Source organism: Gavialis gangeticus, unplaced genomic scaffold (assembly GCF_001723915.1).
Source record: "Gavialis gangeticus isolate Ggan-Ray unplaced genomic scaffold, GavGan_comp1, whole genome shotgun sequence".
Classification (NCBI taxonomy): domain Eukaryota; kingdom Metazoa; phylum Chordata; order Crocodylia; family Gavialidae; genus Gavialis; species Gavialis gangeticus.
Window position 1 is genome coordinate 20,196,251 of NW_017729024.1, and position 21,861 is coordinate 20,218,111.

The following is a 21,861-nucleotide window of genomic DNA, read 5'->3' on the forward strand; positions in this document are numbered from 1 at the left end:
TGGCATGGCTGGGTAGCCTTTGATCACGCATCTGAGTTACTGCAAACTATATATCTAGTTAGATCTCAGGTAGCTTACTCATGAGTATCATCCAGAGGCAGGTGGAGGTTCCTTTTAGAGATGGGCAGTTCATTGATCATGAATTTCAAGAGAAAGAGCAAGTTTCAGATGGTCCAGCTTCTCTCTCTTGAGTTTTCATCATGGCTACTGCCCCTCCTCCTAGGCAGTCCTTAACCTATGTAGACCCTATGACCTCATTTACCTGGTCCCATGGAGGCCAGCAACTGTTGGCTGCCAGCCAACCAATTTGAAATGCATCACTGGTTGCCAGGTAGATTGGCATTTCTCAGAACCATAGGGAGCTCAAGCCCCTCACCCAGGTATGTGATGCCAGTCACGTAGGCAGAGGGAGCAGATTACCCCCCTCCCTCAGGAATGTATCCAGCTCAGGTTACAACTCAGGGTTATCTAAAGAGATGGGATGTCTGCCCTCTGCAGTGACCATGTTAACCAAATTGTCGCATTGCAGCGTTTTTGGGGAAAGAAAGAGATGGCCACACCCCCCCTCCTCCCCCTTTAAAAGCTTCACAGAGCCGAGGGTATGAGCATGTTTTGTTTGGAAGGGTCACCTTTCATGTCTAGGTACTGGCTTCCCTTCAGGACTCAGCAGCACCTCCTCCACACCTCTGCTCCCACAATTCCCTTCAGACAGGGTTTGTCCAGGGCACAAATCCTGCTAATTATGCCTATGGAAGCAGGAAAAGAGACCTGTCTGCTGCCAGTGCTGTCCCTAGCTAACTCAGTGGTATGAGTAGTCCCATGGCTACTCCTGCCCTGCTCCAGATGAGGGCTGTGGGGACTGGCTACACAGGATGCCAAGCTTGGCAACAGACAGCAACAATAGCAGGTGGGTTCCGCTTTATTATACTTGCCCTTGGTTGGCAGGGGACAATTCCTACCTGCTTTGGGGATTCAAAAAATGTTCCTGACTGCTACTGCTGCAGCACAGTCTGCTGCTGGGGGAGGGAAGGGAGCTGGAAGCCTGGTGGGCCTCACAGCTACCTTTGCAGCATAAGTAACAGCTCCCACACAGCCCTTTTCAAAATCCTAGGTTTGCCTATAACAATACACACTGCCACAGTATATCAAGTTTAACAGGCCACTGAGATTTCTGAAAGGATTAAATTCTTATAATAATATGTATGGCCAACCTCTTCAGAAGTGGTCAAGCATTTTGGGTGCATCTGCACAACACGCTAAATGTGCAGATTAATTCTAGTGCACATTAGCATGTCATGACAAAAGCCGTGCTATTGCGGTAACGTGCAGTAGATTTAGTCTACTATTATTAGTGTCACTAAAAAGGTGTGCACCGGTGCTACCATGCAGTAGCACCAGTTATTGTGCATTGAGTTAGCACTTGTTATTACAAATACTAGATTTAATGTGCAGTAACTACAGGGCATTAATGCACATGTAGATATGCCTTTTGGTACTTCAACTTTTCTCATGGCATGTTATAAAGTATTTTTGGTGTTTTGGGTATTGCACCTCATAGTTGTGTGTGTGAGGGCTTGAAGTGACTATTTTGAGGAGTCCTTGGGTAAACAATTGCCTGTAAATACAAAGGACTGGACTCAATGGCCCAGTCCTAAGTCCTCACTTCTGGAAGCCCACCTGACATACCAGATTTCCAAGAGCACCAAGCAGCCACAAATACAATTTCTAAATGAGGACAGTTCTCACCATCTCAGCAAGTCAAACTGAAAGCCTTCAAGGTGGACAGCTGAAAACTGAGGAACTAAAACCAGTGACTATTTTTGAAAATGTGGCTATAGATGAATAACAACTTCAAATATAATATTGGCTATAAAAAATTTAGACGTGTCTCTCTTCTCATGATTCATTAGTTACTACAGAATGCTACATACTCTTCCCTTCTCCGAGGCATTCTTGCTCCAGAAAATAAATGTTCCTTATCAGATACACAACTGACAGTTCTGCAGAAAAACACGAATTTTTGTTTTATCTCGCTGAGTGTGAAGAAGAGAAATGTAAATCCCTCTTATTTGTCACTTTTCCACCCAGAGATCTAAAAGCCTATTTGTTTTTACAATTTATATTCAGGAAAAGTAATATTGTATTTTGGTCTTCTACTTATTTTCCTTCATACATATGCATGCTATGGGTACAAAATTAAATTACCAGTAGTCTAATAAATCATCTAAAAGGGTTAATATAGTAAATAAGTCTGGATGTTTATAATTCACAGAAGATATCTGAACAAATATAAAAAGCAGAGTTTGGGAAGGTACAGTGCCCTAATTTAATGCCATCACAAGAAATTAAAATACTAGGAAAACAGGCAATACTGCCTATCCATAAATTAGTATTTATTTTGACATTTGAGTCTTGTCATAGGTTTAAAACAGGTCCCAAATGATCAGGATGTATCCTCCCTTCCTGGACAGATAAAGAAGGAACCCAGAAACGTTTTTATAGTGTACTACAGGATAAAAACAGTTAAACACATCAATCACAATTAATGCAAAACATACTTAATTACAAGTAATCTTTCAGTTCCTGTATTACCTGTCCCAGTCCATGCTGATTGACCATCACTAAGCGTTGCAACAAAACCAGTGCTTAAGTCTTTTTCCCAAGCAACCTGTAGAAAATATATTGTGCCCGGAGTGGAAGCCAGATGAATTCTGTTCACTATTTTCTCCATTTTTTAGTCACCTGCTTGGAAAAAGAAAGAAAAAAAAAAAGATGCGTATTGATTCTGTGTTTAATATGATGAAATAATTTGAAAATATATTTACATAAATGTGGAAGTGGGCAGCAGCGGATTAAGATTCATGGTCCAGGGCACCACCTCCTCCCCCCCGGCCCAACCCACAGCCATGGGCTCCATCCCCAGCCAGCACAGTGGGAGCAGCAGTCAGAGCAGGATGTGCTGCCCCCCCAAGCCCAGGACAAGAGCCATGGCAGCCCTCACCTGTAAGTCTGCACTTGGAATTGGCACCGAGTGTGCGAAGCTGCTGCCTGCCAGGTGAGGGTGTCGTGGACCGAGCTCCAGGGATGCCCCACGCCCTGCTGCAGCTCAGTCTGACTGAAGCGACACTCAGCAAATGGCCCCCAGCAGCCACAGCTCACCACATAGCACATGCCCAGCCTGGCCCCCAGTTTTGTTCATGCCGAGACAGGAGCCCCTGGGCCCAGGCCCAGTTGGCCCATGCATTAATCCACCTATGGAAGTGTTGAATATAAATGCATTCACTCAGTATTTCATCTTTTAGGCCATCAGCAATGCCTGGGTCATTCAAAGAACTTTCATGGCTGCTGCTAGTCAAAAATTAGTAGTCAAAAACTGAAATAGACTGGCTAAGATCAAGTTGGGAAGGAAGGGATGATGAGAAAGTTAAAGTCAGTCTTTTAGGAAGGCATCTCACATTAATAAAAGCATACATAATACGAATAGTGAAACAACTTTTAAGCTGACTGTAAAGTCAATTAAAATGTACGTTTCTTTGAAATCAGTTGGCAGACCATATAGGAGGTGGCAGGACAAAGCAAATTTGTTTGACACTAGTTTACTGAATAAATCTAAACAGCATCACATATCAATAATATGTTTTGTCAAACACAACATTTTCGTTATTCTTCTAATGCAATGCAGCAATAACCCACATTCAGCATCGTTTCCTTACGCCCTAGGAAATACTTCCACAAAAGCAGTATAGGAACATAAACTATTGCAAGTTCCTGCTTCAATGGAGTAGTGGATTTTGGTGGGTTTTTTTCAAATTTCTTCATGATTAAAATTTTCCCATCCAATCTATGTTTCTCAAACTGTGGTCTGTATTCCCCTGAAGATGTGCGGCATACTTGCAGAGGACATAGAAGAGGAAGGAATGAAAAATGTAGGAGGGAAAAAAGGGATTGATGGGAAAAAAGAAAGAAAGAAAGAAAGAAAGAAAGAAAGAAAGAATGATCTCTGTTAGATCCAAAGGTTTAAGAGCACGTGCTCCTTCCAGATTGGTGGAAGGGGCACTAGTGTCAACATTTCAGGCCCAGGAGAAGGGTGGAAAAGAGAGGAGCAGCAGTAGACAGGAGACTGGAACCACAACTGGCTGGAGCTGTCAATCTTCCGCAGAAGAAGGCAGGAGGAATCAAGCTGTGGGAGAAAAGCAGCTGTGAAGAAGGGATACGCTGCTAGGGAGTTGACTGACAGAGTGGAGCTGACACAACAGCAACTGGAGGCAGCAAAGAGACTTTAACAAGGGAGAAGCGGCTGTGAGTCTTACAGGGGCCCTGCCCTTTTAGCCCAGTTTGGGTATTTCTTTTCTCTTAGTTTAGGTTTTTGGTTTTTTTCTGTGTGTCTCCTTTTTTCTCCTAAACTGTGTTGCTCAAAAAAACCCCAAAAAACCTGAAAAAAGGAAAAAAAAAAAGGAGAGAAGGTAGCTGGGCCTGCCCTAGCATGGGACTGTTAAAGTAAAACCAGCTGAGGGAGGCATTGGTCCCAACCAGGGATCTGGGCCCTGAACTGTAGCCCGGACTTGAAGGTGGGAAACTGGGGATTCACGGGATGGCATGAATTAGACAGCCATGAACAGTCTGACTGAAATATGGGGGACTAAAGTGATTCCGGATTAGTATGATTCTGGACTTGTGATTTTTTTTTTCTGGGAAAAACTTTTGGTTAAAGCCTACTAGCCCAAGCAGTAGGGTAAATTGATTTGAGTTTGTTTTCTGTTGAGACCCAGAATAAATTAGCTTAAATTGATTAGAGATTCCTGAGTTAAAGGCTGATTTTGTGGTCATTTTTATTTTAGTTATATGGATATACATTTGAATGTTATGCAACACCCAAAGCAACTGACGATTTATTGACTCCATTGAAGATAAGACATGATGAGGGTGGAGTATAAGAGAAGGAGGAGCCCCACAAAGAAGAATTGACCTGGGTGGGCAAGGAGGGTTATTGCTTGGCCTGTATCCACCTCCCAGTAAACTTTAATTAACATCAAGGCATGGCAGGTGAAAGATGGGTTTTCCAGGCTGGGTGATCATAGTATTCTATGATCAACCTCCTCACAGCTCATCACAGCAAGACTTCAGGCCACTGGGGACTGTGGCCATATAGCATCCCCATTTGACAAAGGTCAATGTCAATAAGATCTTGGGTACCTGAAGGAAAGCCATAAGGTCACTCATAGGTAATGTGTTTGACTGTCTGATCTTGAGCACCACAGCTGCAGCCAGCATTGTTGGAGAGGCCACAAGAGTACATGCTCATCTTAAACTGTCCAACACCCATCCTGAGACAGTGAAGAGTAGTCCAGGCCCTGCAAGGCAGATGCTATCCCAAGGGGTGGAACCTGGTGTTGGGGATGAAGTTCTTAAGCCACAGTTCTTGTGCAGCATATTGCTTGCTCCACCCCTACCAAACATCCTGCCTGCCCGACACGTTGTGGGGCTGGAAACAGGGGCAGTGGGTCAGGAATCAGAGGCACCAGCAGGGCCAGGGTGCTGCAGGTGGGGAGTGAGGGGCACCAGCAGGGATGAGGGCCTGTGGTTTGGGAATTCAAGGTACCAACAGAGCCGGGGGCTGTGGGTTGGGAGCAAGGAACACCAGCAGGGCCAGGAGGGTTAGGAGGGAGATCTCAAGTCCAAAAAGGTTGAGAACCACTGGCCTACAGAACATCAGAAAACATATGAACATGACTAAGATAACAACTGGTCCTAGTCAATAACTCCCATGTATGTCTAAGTAGCGCTTAGACACAATGGGCACCGATGCATGCTAATTAGCATGTGTCGGAGCAGACTTGATTGAGTCTGCTGGAGCGTGTTAATGCACTCCAGCAGCCTCTGCATCACATCTATTCAGCATCCACATGCTTCAAAATGGCAGCAGGGATGCTTTAATTAAAGCTCCAGCAGCACCAAGCTTTAGTTCAAGTGCTCCCACCACCATTTTGAAGTGCAGGGATGCTAATACACAAGACGCTCTCAGAGCCATTCTAATTAAAGTGCCCCACCCGCTCACCCCCACAGCACATGTAAAAGTACCCTCAGTTTCACAGGGGAAAATATGGTGCTGAAATAGAAGGAGCTTGGTACCATACCAAATCTGATACAGTTATTACAGACCTTTTGTACCACCTTGAGATCTTTCATGAAACAGACACACACAATAACTGGCTGAAAGGATGATGAAATGTACCATACCCAACATCCAACTATTTAAATAAAAAGAGAAAAACCCTAATCCAAGCGTCAGCAAGTCTGGAAATACAGAACTAAGATATATAGCCAATTCCATGAAGCTACATAATAACTGATCAGTCACTAACACCCTGCGTACACCATATGGAATATGATAACTGAAGAAGTCAATCTTCCACTGGAACACTGCCAGTGAAAAGAATGCTACCAAGTTCCACTGCAAAAAAAAAGGGAAGGGGGAACATGGTAGGGAATAGGGGGCTGGAACTGGAAGCTGAAGCTACAGCTGCAGGAAACTACATTTCTGATACTATGGTAGGTTTTACAGACCATAAGCAAAACAACCTGGCAATGTGAACTTGAGACCTTACATTAAGGACAGCATTTATACTAGCTAGATAATACTCTTATACAAAGGTTGACTTTCCAACTGACAGGACTAGAGTTGGCCCTACTGATTTTGTGGTAACAACTCACAAACACTGCAAAAAATATTATATATTTAACACTGAAAAAGCTGTTTCCATAGAGCCATATCACAACTGTCAGTGGCCCTACACAGGTCCTACCACCAGACAAAAAACAAAATACAATGTACCTCTTTGGAAGTGGAGCAGCTAGATCTGGTGTATGTATTAAAATGTTCTCTCAACCCTCCTCTTTTAGGTGTTAAATAAGCTATTGTTTTTAGCCCTCAACTCTGTTCCTCAAGGAACTATACTCTACACTGGAAACAAAACATACCAAGACAATCTTTGCTCATCAATTTCAGACCCAGGTTTGTGTAGAGATTTAATCACCTCTGACCTTGCAGAAGGATAACCCCTTCAGGTCAGGAAGCAGGAAGGTAATTTTAACTCCAATTGCTTGTTCTGTATCTGACCTTTGTATATGCCTTCTATAGCAGTCGAATGTGCCATTTCCTTGTACTAACAAAGGAGAACCAATCAAAGAAAAAATTAGATTAATTATTGGTGTATAAAGAAGTGGAATATTTTGAAAACTACCACATTTCAATTGATCTATTTTTTCAACACCTGCTGACACTGAATAGTACATTTTCAGACCTTCATTCATTCCTTTTAATACTACTAAGTTCTAACAGCAGATCAAACTGTTATATATACACATATTCAAATATTTATATCAAAATGCAGTGTTTATATTTTCTCTACACAGTAAAATAAGCACATATTGACATGTTTTGTATAATATCTATTAATTTATTTTTTGAATTCTGGTTGAACACCCAAAGCCAGTTATCATTTTTGACAGCACTTCTCAATATTTGCTAAGAGGAAAACATCAAATATACATAAAATTGTCTTTGTTCTATTTGTTCAATGTAATATGAAATATATTAACTCCTTAGTAAACGATAGAAGAATCTATTCACTTTGGCAAAGACAGAAATTGAAAGAAAAGAAATCCAAGAGCATGACTTGGGAGAGCTCAGAAATGACAAAACCATGATGCACTTGAGAGGAGATAAGCAATTTACACAAAACTATATGCCATAAATACTCTTCAACTTCAGCAAACAATGGGAAGATCATTACTTCCTTCAGCTGTAAACTACCATTACTTGTATCATCATAATTGACTGTGCTGTAAAAGGTACACAGAAGCCTAGGGATCAATTCACTGAATGAATTCTGAGGGCAGAGAGGTTACTTAAAAGTGACAGTATAAAGCATGACTTAATTGATCAGATCCTGAAATAAATTATTTTTTTTATTCCACTCCTGAAAACATATGACAGCCTGTATCTCACCTATTAGCTTCAGACCGCAAGTAACAAGGGTGGTGCATAAAGATCTAAAGCAAGTCATTTGGTATTATTTGTTTATGCTGTTTTAAATATTTATAACTGCTGGATTACGGGTCAATAAACAGCATGTCAAAGGAAATGCAAGTCAGTGTGCATAAATAAAAAGGCATGGTTTTTACTGTACTGTTACTGAAAAATTACTGTACAGTTATTGTGCAAGTAGACAAACCATTTACATTAGTATCACACTACTACAGAGAAGTAGTAAAAATGATGCAAAGTTCTGAACTAGAGTGATTTAGCTTCCATGACAGGAGTACTGTCATGGATGGGTACAAATTGTTCAGGAAGGACAGGCAGGGAAGAAGAGGAGGAGTCAGAGGGGAAATCTCTCTGAGTTAGGGTCAGAGGGGAGAGCAACAAGGGTGATGTGGTTGGTGTCTGCTGTAGACTACCAAACCAGGAGGTAAAACAGGCTTTCTTCAAACAGCTAGCAGAAGTTTCCCAATCACAGGCCCTGGTTCGCATTGGGGATATGACTCATCCTGACATCTCCTGAGTAATGCATAGGAGCACTGCTTCTATACAGCAGTGCATAGGCAATCCAGGAAGTTTTTGGAGAGAGTTGGGGACAACTTCCTGATACGCGTTGGAAGCTGTGCTCTTCTTGACCAGCTGCTTACAAACAGGGAAGAACTAGTGGGGAATATAGAAGTGGATGGCAACTTAGGCAGTAGTGACCACAAGATGATTGAGTTCAGGATCCTGAGGAAAGGAAGGCAACAGAGTATGAACTCTGGACTTCAGAAAAGTAGAATTCAACTCACCCAAGAAACTGATGAGCAGGATCCCGAGTGGTCCGTCTGAGGGGGAAAGGAGTCCAGAAGAGCTGGCTGTATTTTAAAGAAATTTTACCGAGGGCACAGGAACGAACCATCCAGATGCACGGGAAGACTAGTAAGTATGGCAGAAGACCAGCTTGGCCTAGCAGGAAACTCTTCAGTAAGCTAAAACATGAAATGGAAGCTTACAAGAAGTGGAAACTTGGACAGATGACTAGGGAGGAGTATAAGTGTATTGTTTGGGCATGCAGAGATGAAATCAGGAAGGCCAAAGCACAGCTGGAGTTGCAGAAGCAAAGGATGTGAAAGGTAATAAGAAGGGTCAGCAACAAGAGGAAGATCAGAGAAAGTGTTGGTCCATTACTGAATAGGGGAGGCAACCTAGTGACAGATGATGCAGAAAAGGCTGAAGTATTCAATGCCTTTTTCATCTCAATCTTCACAGGCAAGGTCTACTCACAAACTATATCACCTGGCAGCACAGCTTGGGGAGGATATGAGAAGCCAACAGTGCCCAAAGAACAGATTAGAGGCTATTTAGAAAAGCTGGACATACACGAGTCCATGGGGCCAGACACAATACACCCAAGGGTGCTGAAGGATTTGGCCGAAGCGTTGCCAGCAGACTGAAGGAAGTGAGGCCACATCTGGAGTACTATGTCCAGTTGTGGGCCTCCCACTACAGAAAGAGAATCCAGCAGAAGGTAACAAAAATGGTTAGGGGGCTGGGGCACATGACTTATGAGGAGCAGCTGAGAGAATTTGGCTTATTTAGTCTGTGAAAGAAAAGGTTGAGGGGGGGTTTAATAGCCACCTTTAACTACCTAAAAAGAGGTTCAAATGAGGATGGAGCTGGACTATATTCTCAGTGATGGCAAATGACAGGATAAGGAGCAATGGTGTCAGGTTACAGCAAGGGAAATTTAGGTTAGATATAAGGAAGAGCTCTCTCATTAGGAGGGTAGTGAACCACTAGAACAGGATACCCAGAAAGGTTGCGAAATCTCCATCCTGAGGTTTTTAAGACCCGGCTAGACCAAGCCTTGGGTCTGAGATAATATAGTTAGGGGTGGTTCTGCTTTGGGCAGGGGGTAGACTAAATAACTTCCTGAGGTCCCTTCCAACCCTAATTTTCTGATTTTATTAATTTAGATCCATGCTCCATTGTAGAATTACTCCTGCAAGAATAAGAGGTAAAATTCTACTGTTTAAATTATACTGATTTATGTTTTATCTGTCCATCTTTATTCCAGAATAGTTATTTTCTAAATGCAAACAGATTTTGACCTGCTTCTAACCACCTAGTGGCAAGGTGCTGTAATAGCATTTGCTACCCAAAGACAATTGTGTTCTGATTTAATGTAGGGTGAAATTACATGTTGCAATTAGGTTTTAAGAGTATTTAAAAAATTTGAAAGCTTGCAAATTAAGGCTCACTAACTAATTATACTAATAGCCCTTTAGGCATCTTTAAGTCATGCCACTTCAGGGGAGGATTATCATTGATTGGTGTTAACTAGCTAGCTTTAAGCAAACTTCTGCACATTCCACTGATATAACATGACCAATTTGGAGTCTACCAGCACCCCAGAATGCACCATTCCCAGCATTTCCCCCTATACTGTTCCAAGCACAACCTTTCCACCCTCCTGAACTCTATGGCAGTTAGCAAGTCGCAGGAGGAAACAAGGATGGCTAGGGGGGCTCCTCAGCAACTGCATGCCCACCACTGTCCTGCTCCCCTGAATAACTGCAGCCATTCAGCTGCTGCAAGGGAAGACACTGTCCCTTTAAACTTGGATCAGGAACTGGGAAGACTGAAGAAGGAGAGGTGTTATTAGCCCCAGCCAAGGCTTCAGCCCTGTTCCTTGGGATAGGACAGAAGGGTCAGGCAGCAAGTGGGGTGGGGTGTTGGGTCACCAGCTCCCTTCACCTCAGTTCCCCCTTGCAGCCCTGTGATAGGAGATGTCCCTGGCTTCCACAGAGGGGACAGGGAGTTTGGCGGTGAACAAGAACGACAGGTTGGCAAATAGCCAGCCAGTGGTATGGGTTACCATGGGCCTGTGGCACCCAGAACCTACCCTCACCACTCCCATCAGGAGGAATCTGTGGATGGGATCCTCAGCCCTCCCCTTTAAAAACTGCTCCCCTGCCAAACCATCCTCCTTGCAGCCTATTCTGGCCTCCCCCACCCTCAAGCTGTGCTGCGGGCTTAGGTAGGGGAGCTCCAGGGCTTAGTCCTCTTCTACCACCCACAAATTTATTGAACCAAGTGAGAGTCTACAGTCTTTATTATTGATCTCTTTTTAATCCCTCTTATTTAACTTCAATCAAATAAAAATGCTTTTAAATAACATCCCCTCCTGCCTCCAGAGCAGGGAGAAGCCAGGCATCTGGGCTCAGACACACCCCTACTCACCAGCCCTCTAATAGCAAGTCTGAGCAGTGCACGTTAGAAAGGGTATTAACCTTTTATGTCCTATCGATCATTAGCCTGTGATAACCTTAACACCAACTGACATTCTTTACAATTAATACGTGCAAACTTGAACATGTTATCTTTCCTTTGCACTGGGGTATGGTCTATTGACACTCTTGCATGTTTAAGAAGTACAGGTGATAAGGGGACGAAAACAGAGATAAGGTAGGTATAGCAGGATAATTATATGAAGGTCTTTGGATATGATGGAAAGGGATGTCTGATAATATTTGATATTCAATAAACATTCTGCTATCCACTTCTCTTAATACATGGAGAAACCTGAGGCAAGCACAGTAGAAATGGTGGTATGGAGAGAAGGGATGGCACTGTGGCTGTTTAACCAACTTCCAATTTTTCAACAACTTTTACTGTGCAACTGAGGCAGCCACTTAGTTTGTCCCTGCCTACATTACGTAATAAAATATGTATGTCTTCCCATGCTCTGTCTTTTTAGTTTGTGAAGTTTTGGGGGTATGTCTTTCTCTTACTCTTTAAATGGGGCCCTCAGGTTGGTGAGATATCTAGGCATTGCTGACAAATAATTAGTAAAAAGATAGATTTCATGACTTGACTTTATTTAATGCTAATTTACCTTCTCTTAAAAAAACCAAAAAACACTGCTGTTTCTGAGAAGACAGATTCCTTCCCTTGAAATCCACTCTGCCCGAGCTATTTACTCTACTCACCATTACAGAGAAAAAAAATCAAAATAAATATTGTGGTTTACTGCTTATTTTTCTAGAAACCTAGTGATAATTTCAGGAAAAAAAATACAATTTAACAAACAATTTACAGCATTACAGAGTCGAGCTCTTCCCCATGCCAAATTAAACTGCCTCATATATAAATGGAAAGTGTATTTGTGGCCCTTTGTTCACAGAGCCACTTCTGTTCAGCCAGCAAAACTGTGCCTATAGCTACACTCATAGCTCCCCTCTGGTAGCAGAAATTCTGTTTTCTACTGGTAGAACACCAGCTCCCTGACCAAAAGGCTTTTGCCACCAGGTGGCAGCCAACAGAATATACCCGTAGGCATGCCTACACTTCCTGCCAGCAGCTACAGACCCTTTAATAGCTGGGCCTACTCAGAGAGCATTTCGAGCCCTGCCAACACAGATGTTATAGAACAGGGGTGTCAAAATCATTCCACCCCATGCACAAGATCAGTGGTACAGGAGCAGTCCATGGCCCAAATGAATGGCACAGGGCCAGCCCTGCAGGTCATATCAGGCCCATGGACCTATCTCCCCACACCATGCTGGATCCAACCCATATGAGACCCACTCTGGCTAGTCCAGGACCCAGCAGGAAGAGGGCCAGTATCCCAAGCGGTTGGCTGCCGTGCTGCAGAAAAAAAAATGCAGTGCCAGGCTTCTTGCCACAGTGCTGCAGAAGCTTCAGCACCGTGGCTCTCACTCAGGCACTTGACTGCCACCACGGGAAGAAGCCACAGTGCTTAATTCACAGAAAGAAAAAACTTAAAAGCTCAGACTCTATACAACTGTGAATGAACTATTTGGTCAGAGGAACCATGCAAGTCATTTCCCTTTAAACCTCCTAAAACAGTTTTAAATCCCTCTCCTAGACTAATTATCCCAATTCCCTTACTGTGGTCCTTCATCATCCAATATCCTTCTGTATAACAAATATACAGCTCCTTTCACATATCTATTATGATCAGACACCTCCTTCCAAAATTTCCTGCTGGAGCAGCTACCCAAATGTTATTAGTAGGAACCTACTGAAATCAAGAAGGCAGGTGGCCGATTTTGTGGCCCAATTGCAGGGCCAGCCACTTATCGAGGTGCCCTACCTCACACCTCTAACTGGCCAAGAGGCCTTCGTAGCCCTGCTCCTTGCTGCTGATTGGCCGAGAGGGCTGTCCATCATGTAGCCCTACCCCTTGCCACTGGTTGGCAGAGGAGTGTGGCCACGCAATGGGCAACCCTCTCAGTCAGCAGCAAGGGGCAGGGGGACAGCCACCATCCTGGCTGCTCCCATACACATTGGTGGCTTCCCCTCCCCCATACCTTGGCAGGCTGCGAGGCTGGATTGAAGCAGTCATGAAGACTGCTGGCTCACACTGGGGAGCCAGCATTTTATTCTTCGTATTTTATTTATTTCCTGGCCTTCCCAGATAATGCCCAATTTCACGATCTTCACGAAATCTGCAAAATCACCAATTGAGCAAATCCCTGGTTGTTTAGGGGAAGAAGGTCATGTATGTATTCTCAAAGTATGGTAAGATTATTTGAAAGAGATTCTTTTCTAAAATTAATACTTAAAAATTAAAAAAGTATTACAAGCTTCACTGCTGGTGAACAATCTCCCTCTAATATTACAAGCAGGTTACATATCTTACTGGTCATTTTTGTTTTGCTTGGACAGATGAATTAATAATGCAGTCATCTCTACAGGAGGAAACTCTCAGCATCTCTGTAGAGATTACTGAAGGACTGAAGCCACGGTAAACTAATTTTTCCAAGATTATTACCTTACAAACCTCTATTGCAAGGACTGTAGAATATTTGTGTTTTATCTGTTGGCCAGTGCAAATCTTACTGTCCTTACCATTCCATTAGAAAACAATTTCTTGCAAACTTTGTGGAGGACAAAGAAATCCTTGCCTACTTAATAGTTAAAAAGAAGAAAGAGAGAGAAAGAGACTTAGTTTTGATTATTAAATTTTCTAAGCCTTTAAAATATTTTAAATTAACTTTTCGACTTCTCAGCTGTGTTTTTAAGTATCCAAGAACAACAAAACAGAAACACGTTCATATGTACTCCTTTCCTTCCTTCTGCTTTATGTCTATGACCATGCCTGCCCATCACCTCTTCAGTTGCATATTCAACTTTGATGCTTTTATGAGAACTAATGTTCTTATAGAGCCAATGCGGAAGGCTATGTGTCAGCACTCTTCGGAGCAGCCTTGCAGTGAAACTATCTATCAACAAACCAATGCAACAGAAGGCTAGCACATACACACACACCCGTCACAAACCAACCAACCAAAAACAGTACTAACTTTCCTACGGGAATAACAAGGTTAAGCATCTTCATATAATGTGGCTTTCATTTTGATGGCTTCACAATTTTCTTATATAGTGAAGCATTACATCAAAAAGAACCATACTCTAACTAAAGTGATAATCTGATAAAGCTTCATTTCAAATTAACATTCAGAAATAAAGTTTTCAAAGATCATACCATTGGTTAGTTTGCAGCATTTACATCATTACTACACAACAGCGCTATAGAGATTCCTGTCTGACGAACACATGTGGTCTTAGCCAAATAAGCATGTGATCTAGGCCAAATAATTAGTCAGTTTTAAAAATGCTTCTAGGTACTCTTCCATTCTGGCTACAGCTGTGGTACCCAATGCATTCAGAAATGCATAAGCTTTCATAGGCAAGAGCCTATTTCAACAGATGTACGTCCATTTATAGCACCTGATGAACTAGGCTGTTGCCTACAAAAATATATGCATTTCTGAACATGTTAGTCTATAAGGTATCACTCTGCCCTGTCTTCTGCCTGGTTTCAGACTAACAGTAGGGTTACCATATTTCCAGTTCCAAAAAAAGAGGACACCTGTCATAGATTTATAGATATAGGGTCGGAAGGGACCTTGCAGATCTACTAATCCAACCCTCTGCCCTGGGCAGGAGAGAAAACTGGGTTCAAATGACCCCAGCTAGGTAAACATCAAGCCTCCCCTTAAAGACCCCCAAGGTAGGAGCCAGCATCACTTCCCTTGGAAGTTGATTCCAGATCCTAGCTATCCTGACTGTGAAACAGATTCATAGTCACGTACAGGGAAGCGGGGGGGTTGTATATGACTGTGAGGAAGCAGTGATACGCCGGTGCTGTGCCCCTGCCCATTCTGTTGTCCCTCACTCCCAAGCCACAGACCCCACTCAGCCCTGCTGCTTTCCCTCACTCCTGACCCACAGACAATGCCCCTCACTCCCAATCATGCTGGTGCCCCTCACTCCTGACCCACAACCCACTGGGTGCTGCCAGTGCCTTGCACTCCCAACCCACAATCCCCCGCCCCTCTGGTGCTCCTCATGCCTAAGCCACAGCCTGTCCCGCCCCCACAGTGTCCCTCACTCCTGACCCACAGCACCTTGCTCACCCCAGCCCTGCAGCATCATCTCCCAGCTGCCCCACTCGAGAGCAAAGGCACCAGCCCCCATGGATGGATTAATGCACGGGCCAGTGAGGCCCAGATCCAGGGGCCTCTGCCAATCTGGGGTCCCTGGATGCCTGTGGGTCCTCCAATGCCTGGGTTCAGTTGCCAAATATATGCTAATTATTCTTTAATTTTGACCCAGCTCTTTCATTCACTACCCAGGTAGGGTAAGCAATATAAAGTGAATATGATTTATTTGCATACTTATTTGCATATCATGTACTGGGAAATATGAAAATAAGCATGCAAATAAGCTGTCTTCTTATTTACTTTACATTGCTCACTGTAACTCAACAGTTAGTGAGTGAGAACTGGGTCTCATACCTTCAGTAGCTTAGTTTTCATACCTTCACAGTAGCACCAGGAGTAGAAGAGGCACCTTCCTTCCTGTGGGAAAGAAAAAGGGTCCCCCCCAATCTTTTTGTCCAGGACCCATAAAAATATCTGCCTCTTCTGGTCCCAGTGCTGCTGGCCAGACCTTGCAGCTCCCTGCTATTCCGGAAGAGCCCCCCTTCCATCACTGATGGTGTGTGTGTAACACACACACAGTGGACAGTCCCCAAGCTCTGGCCCTCTTATCCCCACCCCCCCACAGGCTTACCTGTATCCAGCTGCTAGGACTACCCCCACCCTCTACCTAGCTACATGCCAGCCATGTGTGCACGCACCTTGTCGCCAATCACCCTCCTCCCAGCCCCAAGCAGTTCCTTGCTATGGCAAGACAGGAGGTGCTGGGAAATGCTTTGAAGTTGAGCTGACCAAAATCCCAGACATTTGATCATATTTAAAAAAACCGTCCAGACTGAGACTGGAGAATCCAAAAGGAGGACATGTCCAGGAAAACCCAGACATATGGTAACCCAAACTAACACAAATAATTACTTCTCTATAACTGATTCACAGGTGCCAAATATATTTCTTAAGACTCTGAAGAAACAATGAAATAATCAGAAAGCACCACCATTTTAGGCACTATAGATCAGAACCTCAGGTAGGGTGAAATAATTGTAAAGCCAATGACATCAGTGAAATTGAGTACTTAGCCCTACAAGAGACAATTCACAAGTCAAGCAGTCAAGATAACCCAAATGTTTGCAACTACAATTATTTTTTTTTATTTGAATATGTTGTGGGTTATATTTTGACACTGAAAACACTACTGATAGGGGAAACAATTAAAAAATATAGGAAAGTGGTAAGATCTGACTCTCCGAACAACAGTTTAACATTTTGTATCTCATGGAGAACATAATATTTATAGAGTTTTAAATGATCAGCTGAGGAATGAACTCTGATACCCTTGCTAAATAATAGTGTTGTGTCCACGGAAGCTTATCAAAAAGTGTGTCATAAAAGTACTGCTTATGTGGTATCAACTGTTTCATAGCGCCACTTCAGCGTAAGTTACTGAAATTAAACCCTTACACTGAAATGAGATTCAGTATAATAAGCAACTATGAGTCAATTACAGGCAGAATGGCAGAGTACCTTGGTATGCCTTTAGAGAGTCAATAACACTCTCTGTAGTCTCTCTGCATTCACCATCTCTGTAAAATGAGAGCAGTCAGTCTTCTTTTTTCTCCCTTGATTACTAAAAAGAAAAGCTTCAGAAGAACTGATTGATTAGGGCCATAAGAAAGCCAGTGTTTTGTTCCTAGGGGCACTGAAGGTCGCACTACATATCAGCACCTCACCATGTAAAAGAGCCAAGGACCTAAAACTAGCCTGCAGGTGGAAACAGTTGAGTCCCACCCCAAATTTGTAGATCAGTAGCTTTATTGAGAAGCCTGAACAGTTGAGGATTGAGCTGTTTATCTTTAGCACTTTGTCCCATTGATGTTTGGCTTTTATGATCTATATTAGGCAATGTTTCTTTCTGAGGATAAATCAGCTGTTGGCTGGTTTGCAATTGATTGGAGTCCATTCTCTGAACAAATACCTTACACAGTTGCCTCTGAATAAACAAGACACTTTTTAAATTAGTTTACAAAGATTTTTGTATGATATTTTGGATAGCACTACTACATGGAGCAGTAGCCAACTCTCTTAGGTCTGCTCCAGCTATCTAACACAGTGTCATTGATAATAGTTTGAACTTGAGCTTTTTATTTTTCCTCATGTAGAGTAATAGCTTTTTTCCCCAGATTGCTTTTACTGCAGGTGTTTCAAACTTCAGTAGCTACACATGGAAGGCTCAGAAAGACCTAGTGTATCTTTCTAATGGAGCAATTAACTTAAGTGCTGTCTTTTTGACAAAAATAAGTTCTTCTTCAGTGATTTCAGAACAAAAGATCATCATAGACAGCATACTTCTATTGAAATCTATCATTTAATCCCTCATGCCATTGTTTGGTTTCACCATGGGATGAAAATGAGTTGAGATTTTCCTCCAAGACAGAACAAAATCCCACTGAGTGGGTTTACCTAGAAAGACAAAAAAGGCACACTGCAACAAATATTATAGTTATTTATTTATAAACACACTCTTTGGTATTAAAACAAGGACAGAAAAAGGAAAATGATTTAAATATGCCATTAATTTGTGTTATTTCTGGCTGGACAGAAGGCAAAGGCAATGCAATTGATTTTGCTGTATTGACCAAAATTTCTTTTGCTTTAAGTCATAAGAGCATTTTTTCCTCCATAAAAATTACTGTGGATTAATGGAATCTAAGGTTTTAAGTGGAGAAAAAGAGAATAAAAAGCATGGAAAAACCCCACTAACTACACTATTCTGTTTAAATCTCCTTCCAGGTCCAAGTATTAACCTTTCATGTTGAATTTGAGCAGATTTTTTTTCAGAGCCAAAGAGAGATTATTGAGAATGAGGGCTATTCCCTTTTTTTAAATGAGAAGGGGCAAGGAAGATTTAACTGATATATCTCAGGTTATACAGCATAAAGTCAAAATTGATCATCTTCTCATGTTTACGCTTTTATATGTGAAAAGTGCCAGAATCTATTGATTTCATCAATAATTTAAAATGCAGCTGTAGATAAAAGGAAACAAATCAAACAGTGCAATTGTATATATGGAGCTGACTGGATAATTTAACAGTCTAATACAGAAGTGTCTACTATCAACTAAGGACCAAATGCCACAAGATAATCTTTCATCAATAGATTGACTTTGATGGATCTCAGTGAAGCCCTTGAAGGCTGCTCACACAGATACAACCATAGGAACAAAGACCTTTGATAGCAGCAATCAGCATGTCAGAATATCAGCAGATTATCATAGTGATCAGGAAGGGACATGCATACAATTTGCACAACCTGCCCAAGTAATGTAGTTTGACAGACACCACTGGTTTATAGTGTACACAAGATTTGCTGCATTCGATTTGGATTTTATTCTAAAAGCAATCTTCCTTAACGGCTCAGTAATTCTCATCAAGAAAGTCTCCCAGACTTTGTTCTTCCTTATTCTTTATATCAAGAGCAGTAAGGACATTCCTAGGTAGCATAATGATACAAGTAATCATGAAAAGAAACCCACAATTTATGAGCTTAAGAGTCAGATAATGTTACTTAATTAGCAAGCTTCCTTAAAAATCTGGCAATGCTCCTTAAAAATCTGGCAGTGCTCCTAAAATGATCATTGTTCAAGTGTTTCTGTTACCCTGCCCTACACTCCATAAAATGGGACTTTGTAAATAACCCCAAATGAGCCTATTTAAAAGAGACAAACAAACAAATAAAAAATTCTCAGGGTTTTTATGCCCTTGGAAACCCGCTTTCCTGCCCCATAACAGTTGCATCTAAACCAGGTGTTCTCAACTTCACTGGACTCAAGGCACTCCTCCATAACTTTGAGACTGTAGGGATACCTAGTTTCAAAAACTAATATATACAGCAGTGGGGGCAGGGGAATGGCCAGACACTGTCCCAGCATGGCCCCATTAAGGCAAAGGGGGCAGGAAGGGGGTTAATGCCATGCTGGGACAGGTCCATGCCCCTGCTCGAGCTAGACAGCAGAGGGGTAGGGTCAACCCTGCTCTTGGGAGCAGAGAACACAGCCCAGCCCAGGGCTGCAAAGCATGCTGGAGGACTCTGGTTTAACTTAAACCAGGAAGGGGTCTGCGATAGAAATTCCATAAACCAGTTTGACCCAAATCAGTTAAGTCTGATACTACATTCAACCAGGTTGAAACTGGCCATTTTGAAACTGATTTATGTACACTGAACTTATATTCTGTTACAGGTTGATCAGAAACCCATTTCTGATCATTTAAACCAGTTTATGTGTAACTTCTGTCCCTAGACCAAAAGATGTGGCAGCACCCCTGGTTGAAAAATGCTTCTATACGCTATCATAACATGACAGGTCTAGGGAAAGGCAACCAAAGACAGAAGCTGGCTAGCTGTAGCGAAGGAATGGAAGCAGAACACAAGGCTCCTAAAGTCAGTGGAGGTATTAGAGGGAGGGAAAAAAAAAAAAAAAAAAAAATCAAGCAACTTCATGCCTCTACCCTCATATAAAACTGTCCCCCTTGTATACTGCATTGTGTGAGGAAGACAAGGACTCAAATGCCAGGAATTATTTAGATCTAGTCAACATTTCTAACATAGTCTCATAGTTTTGGGAAGCTTCCTCAGTTTCTCTACCCTCAGAAGGGTGCAATATAAAATGTTATCGTCAGCCACATCAAGTGTCCAGACCCAGGGACAAGCAAGTTTCTTTGGGTAAATTTAACATCTTTTATTAGGCCAACTAAAATGATAAATAAAAGATTTATTTAATATTATATTATTAGATTATAGCTAATAAAAGATATCAACTTTACCCAAAGAACCTTGGCTGCCTATGTCCTTAGACGAACACTGCTACAACCTATACCCTAAGAGGCTGAGATACAGCAGAAGGGAGGGAGAGAAAGAAAGAAAAAGCAAGGAGCAATTAAGTGATAGGAAAGACCATTCAAATGAGAATAAATAAAATGGTGAGGAAGATAAGAAAAGGAAAGAAATAAAAGCACTCTTTTACCATCTCAAGCACCCGACCAAATAAGACAATGCTGTTGGGTTAACACAATACTAGATCTAAGGCAATACTAGATCTAGTGGAATGTAACACTGGTGTCTAGAACACACCTGGCTGACTGAAAACTGCATGTTCTGTTCACAGTTACCAAATTAAGAAACAGCCATGCTAATGGCTAACACCAAGCATTTTCAAACATCCTTATGAAACCTAAGTTTTCAAAGGTAACTTGGAAGCCTGATTTTCAGAAAATCTAAGTCAATTTCTGACTTTTGACAATGAAATCACGATACTTTGGGAAATTTTACCTTAAATCTTGCAATCACAATATTAGCTTCAAAGTTGAACTCTACTTCTCTAGCAATAATAATTCTATGGAAGGTGAAGCTGTCTACATAAACTGGCACTTGGAATTTTAAAAATAGAAAGAAAAGGCATACATCCTAAGTTCATTTTAACATGTTCTCATGTTTCTTATATTGGCTCACATGCATCAGGGAATATCAATCTCAGGCACCCACATTGCTCAGTTTGAGGATACTCCAAACTAAGCTGAGATCAATGCTGCTGCATCCTTATTCTCAAATGAAGCAGAACACTCTGAATAGCAAATAATGGTCTCAGAAGTAGATCATTTAAAAATATCCATCTAAATAAATTATGTTCCCTAAAAGATGGAGGAGAAAATTATAGTTCTCCATTCTCCCTCAGTGAACTTGATGCAAGCACAAATATTGGCAATGAAGCACATTCATGCACACTTACTGCAGTGGTTCTCAACCATTTTAGACTCAAAACAGCCCTTGGAAAAAGCTAGCTCCTAGTTTTCACTCACTTTTTGACTACAGATGAGAGTGCAATTCTTCTGTTGCAAAGAACTCAAAAGGTGCAGACAGGAGTGACAATTTTAGCCCAATCTGGCCCCTGAAAGTACTCCACAACCATGACCAAACACAACTGCATGGCTTCAGAGTGTTTTAAAAGGGCCTGATCCTGCGACAAACTGAAACCTCACTGTATGAGGAGTCAGATGACACTCCAAAACACAGCACATTCATTAACATCTGTCTGTGCATGCAGGGATCAGGACTGGGCTGATGTAGCTCAGCCCAGATCCTGGCACTGTCTTCAGAATGGGAGGGGGGTGGAGGAAGGGAGCGAGCAGAGGGAGTTGGTCTGGAATTTTTTTCAACCAGCACTGGAGAGTGGGGCAGATGGACTGGAGCTGCTCTTTCCCCCCCTCCCCCCCACCAAATGCCAGGTGAAAAAACCCCAGACCAAACTCCCTCCGCTCCCTTCCCCAACTCCCATTCTAAAGACAGACCTGGCAGGGCTGAGAGAGGGAAGGGG

General features: G+C 42.3%; 1 protein-coding gene across 1 annotated transcript in view; it reads right to left on the bottom strand.

Annotated features, from left to right (window-relative positions):
- XRCC4 (X-ray repair cross complementing 4) overlaps positions 1-21,861 on the bottom strand; it is a 436,070-nt gene that overhangs the window by 383,146 nt on the left and 31,063 nt on the right. Inside the window, exon 2 of the mRNA XM_019516927.1 lies at positions 2,593-2,742. Within this exon, the coding sequence (XP_019372472.1) occupies positions 2,593-2,731 (139 nt within the window). The 5' untranslated portion in view covers positions 2,732-2,742. The remainder of the gene's footprint in view (positions 1-2,592; positions 2,743-21,861) is intronic.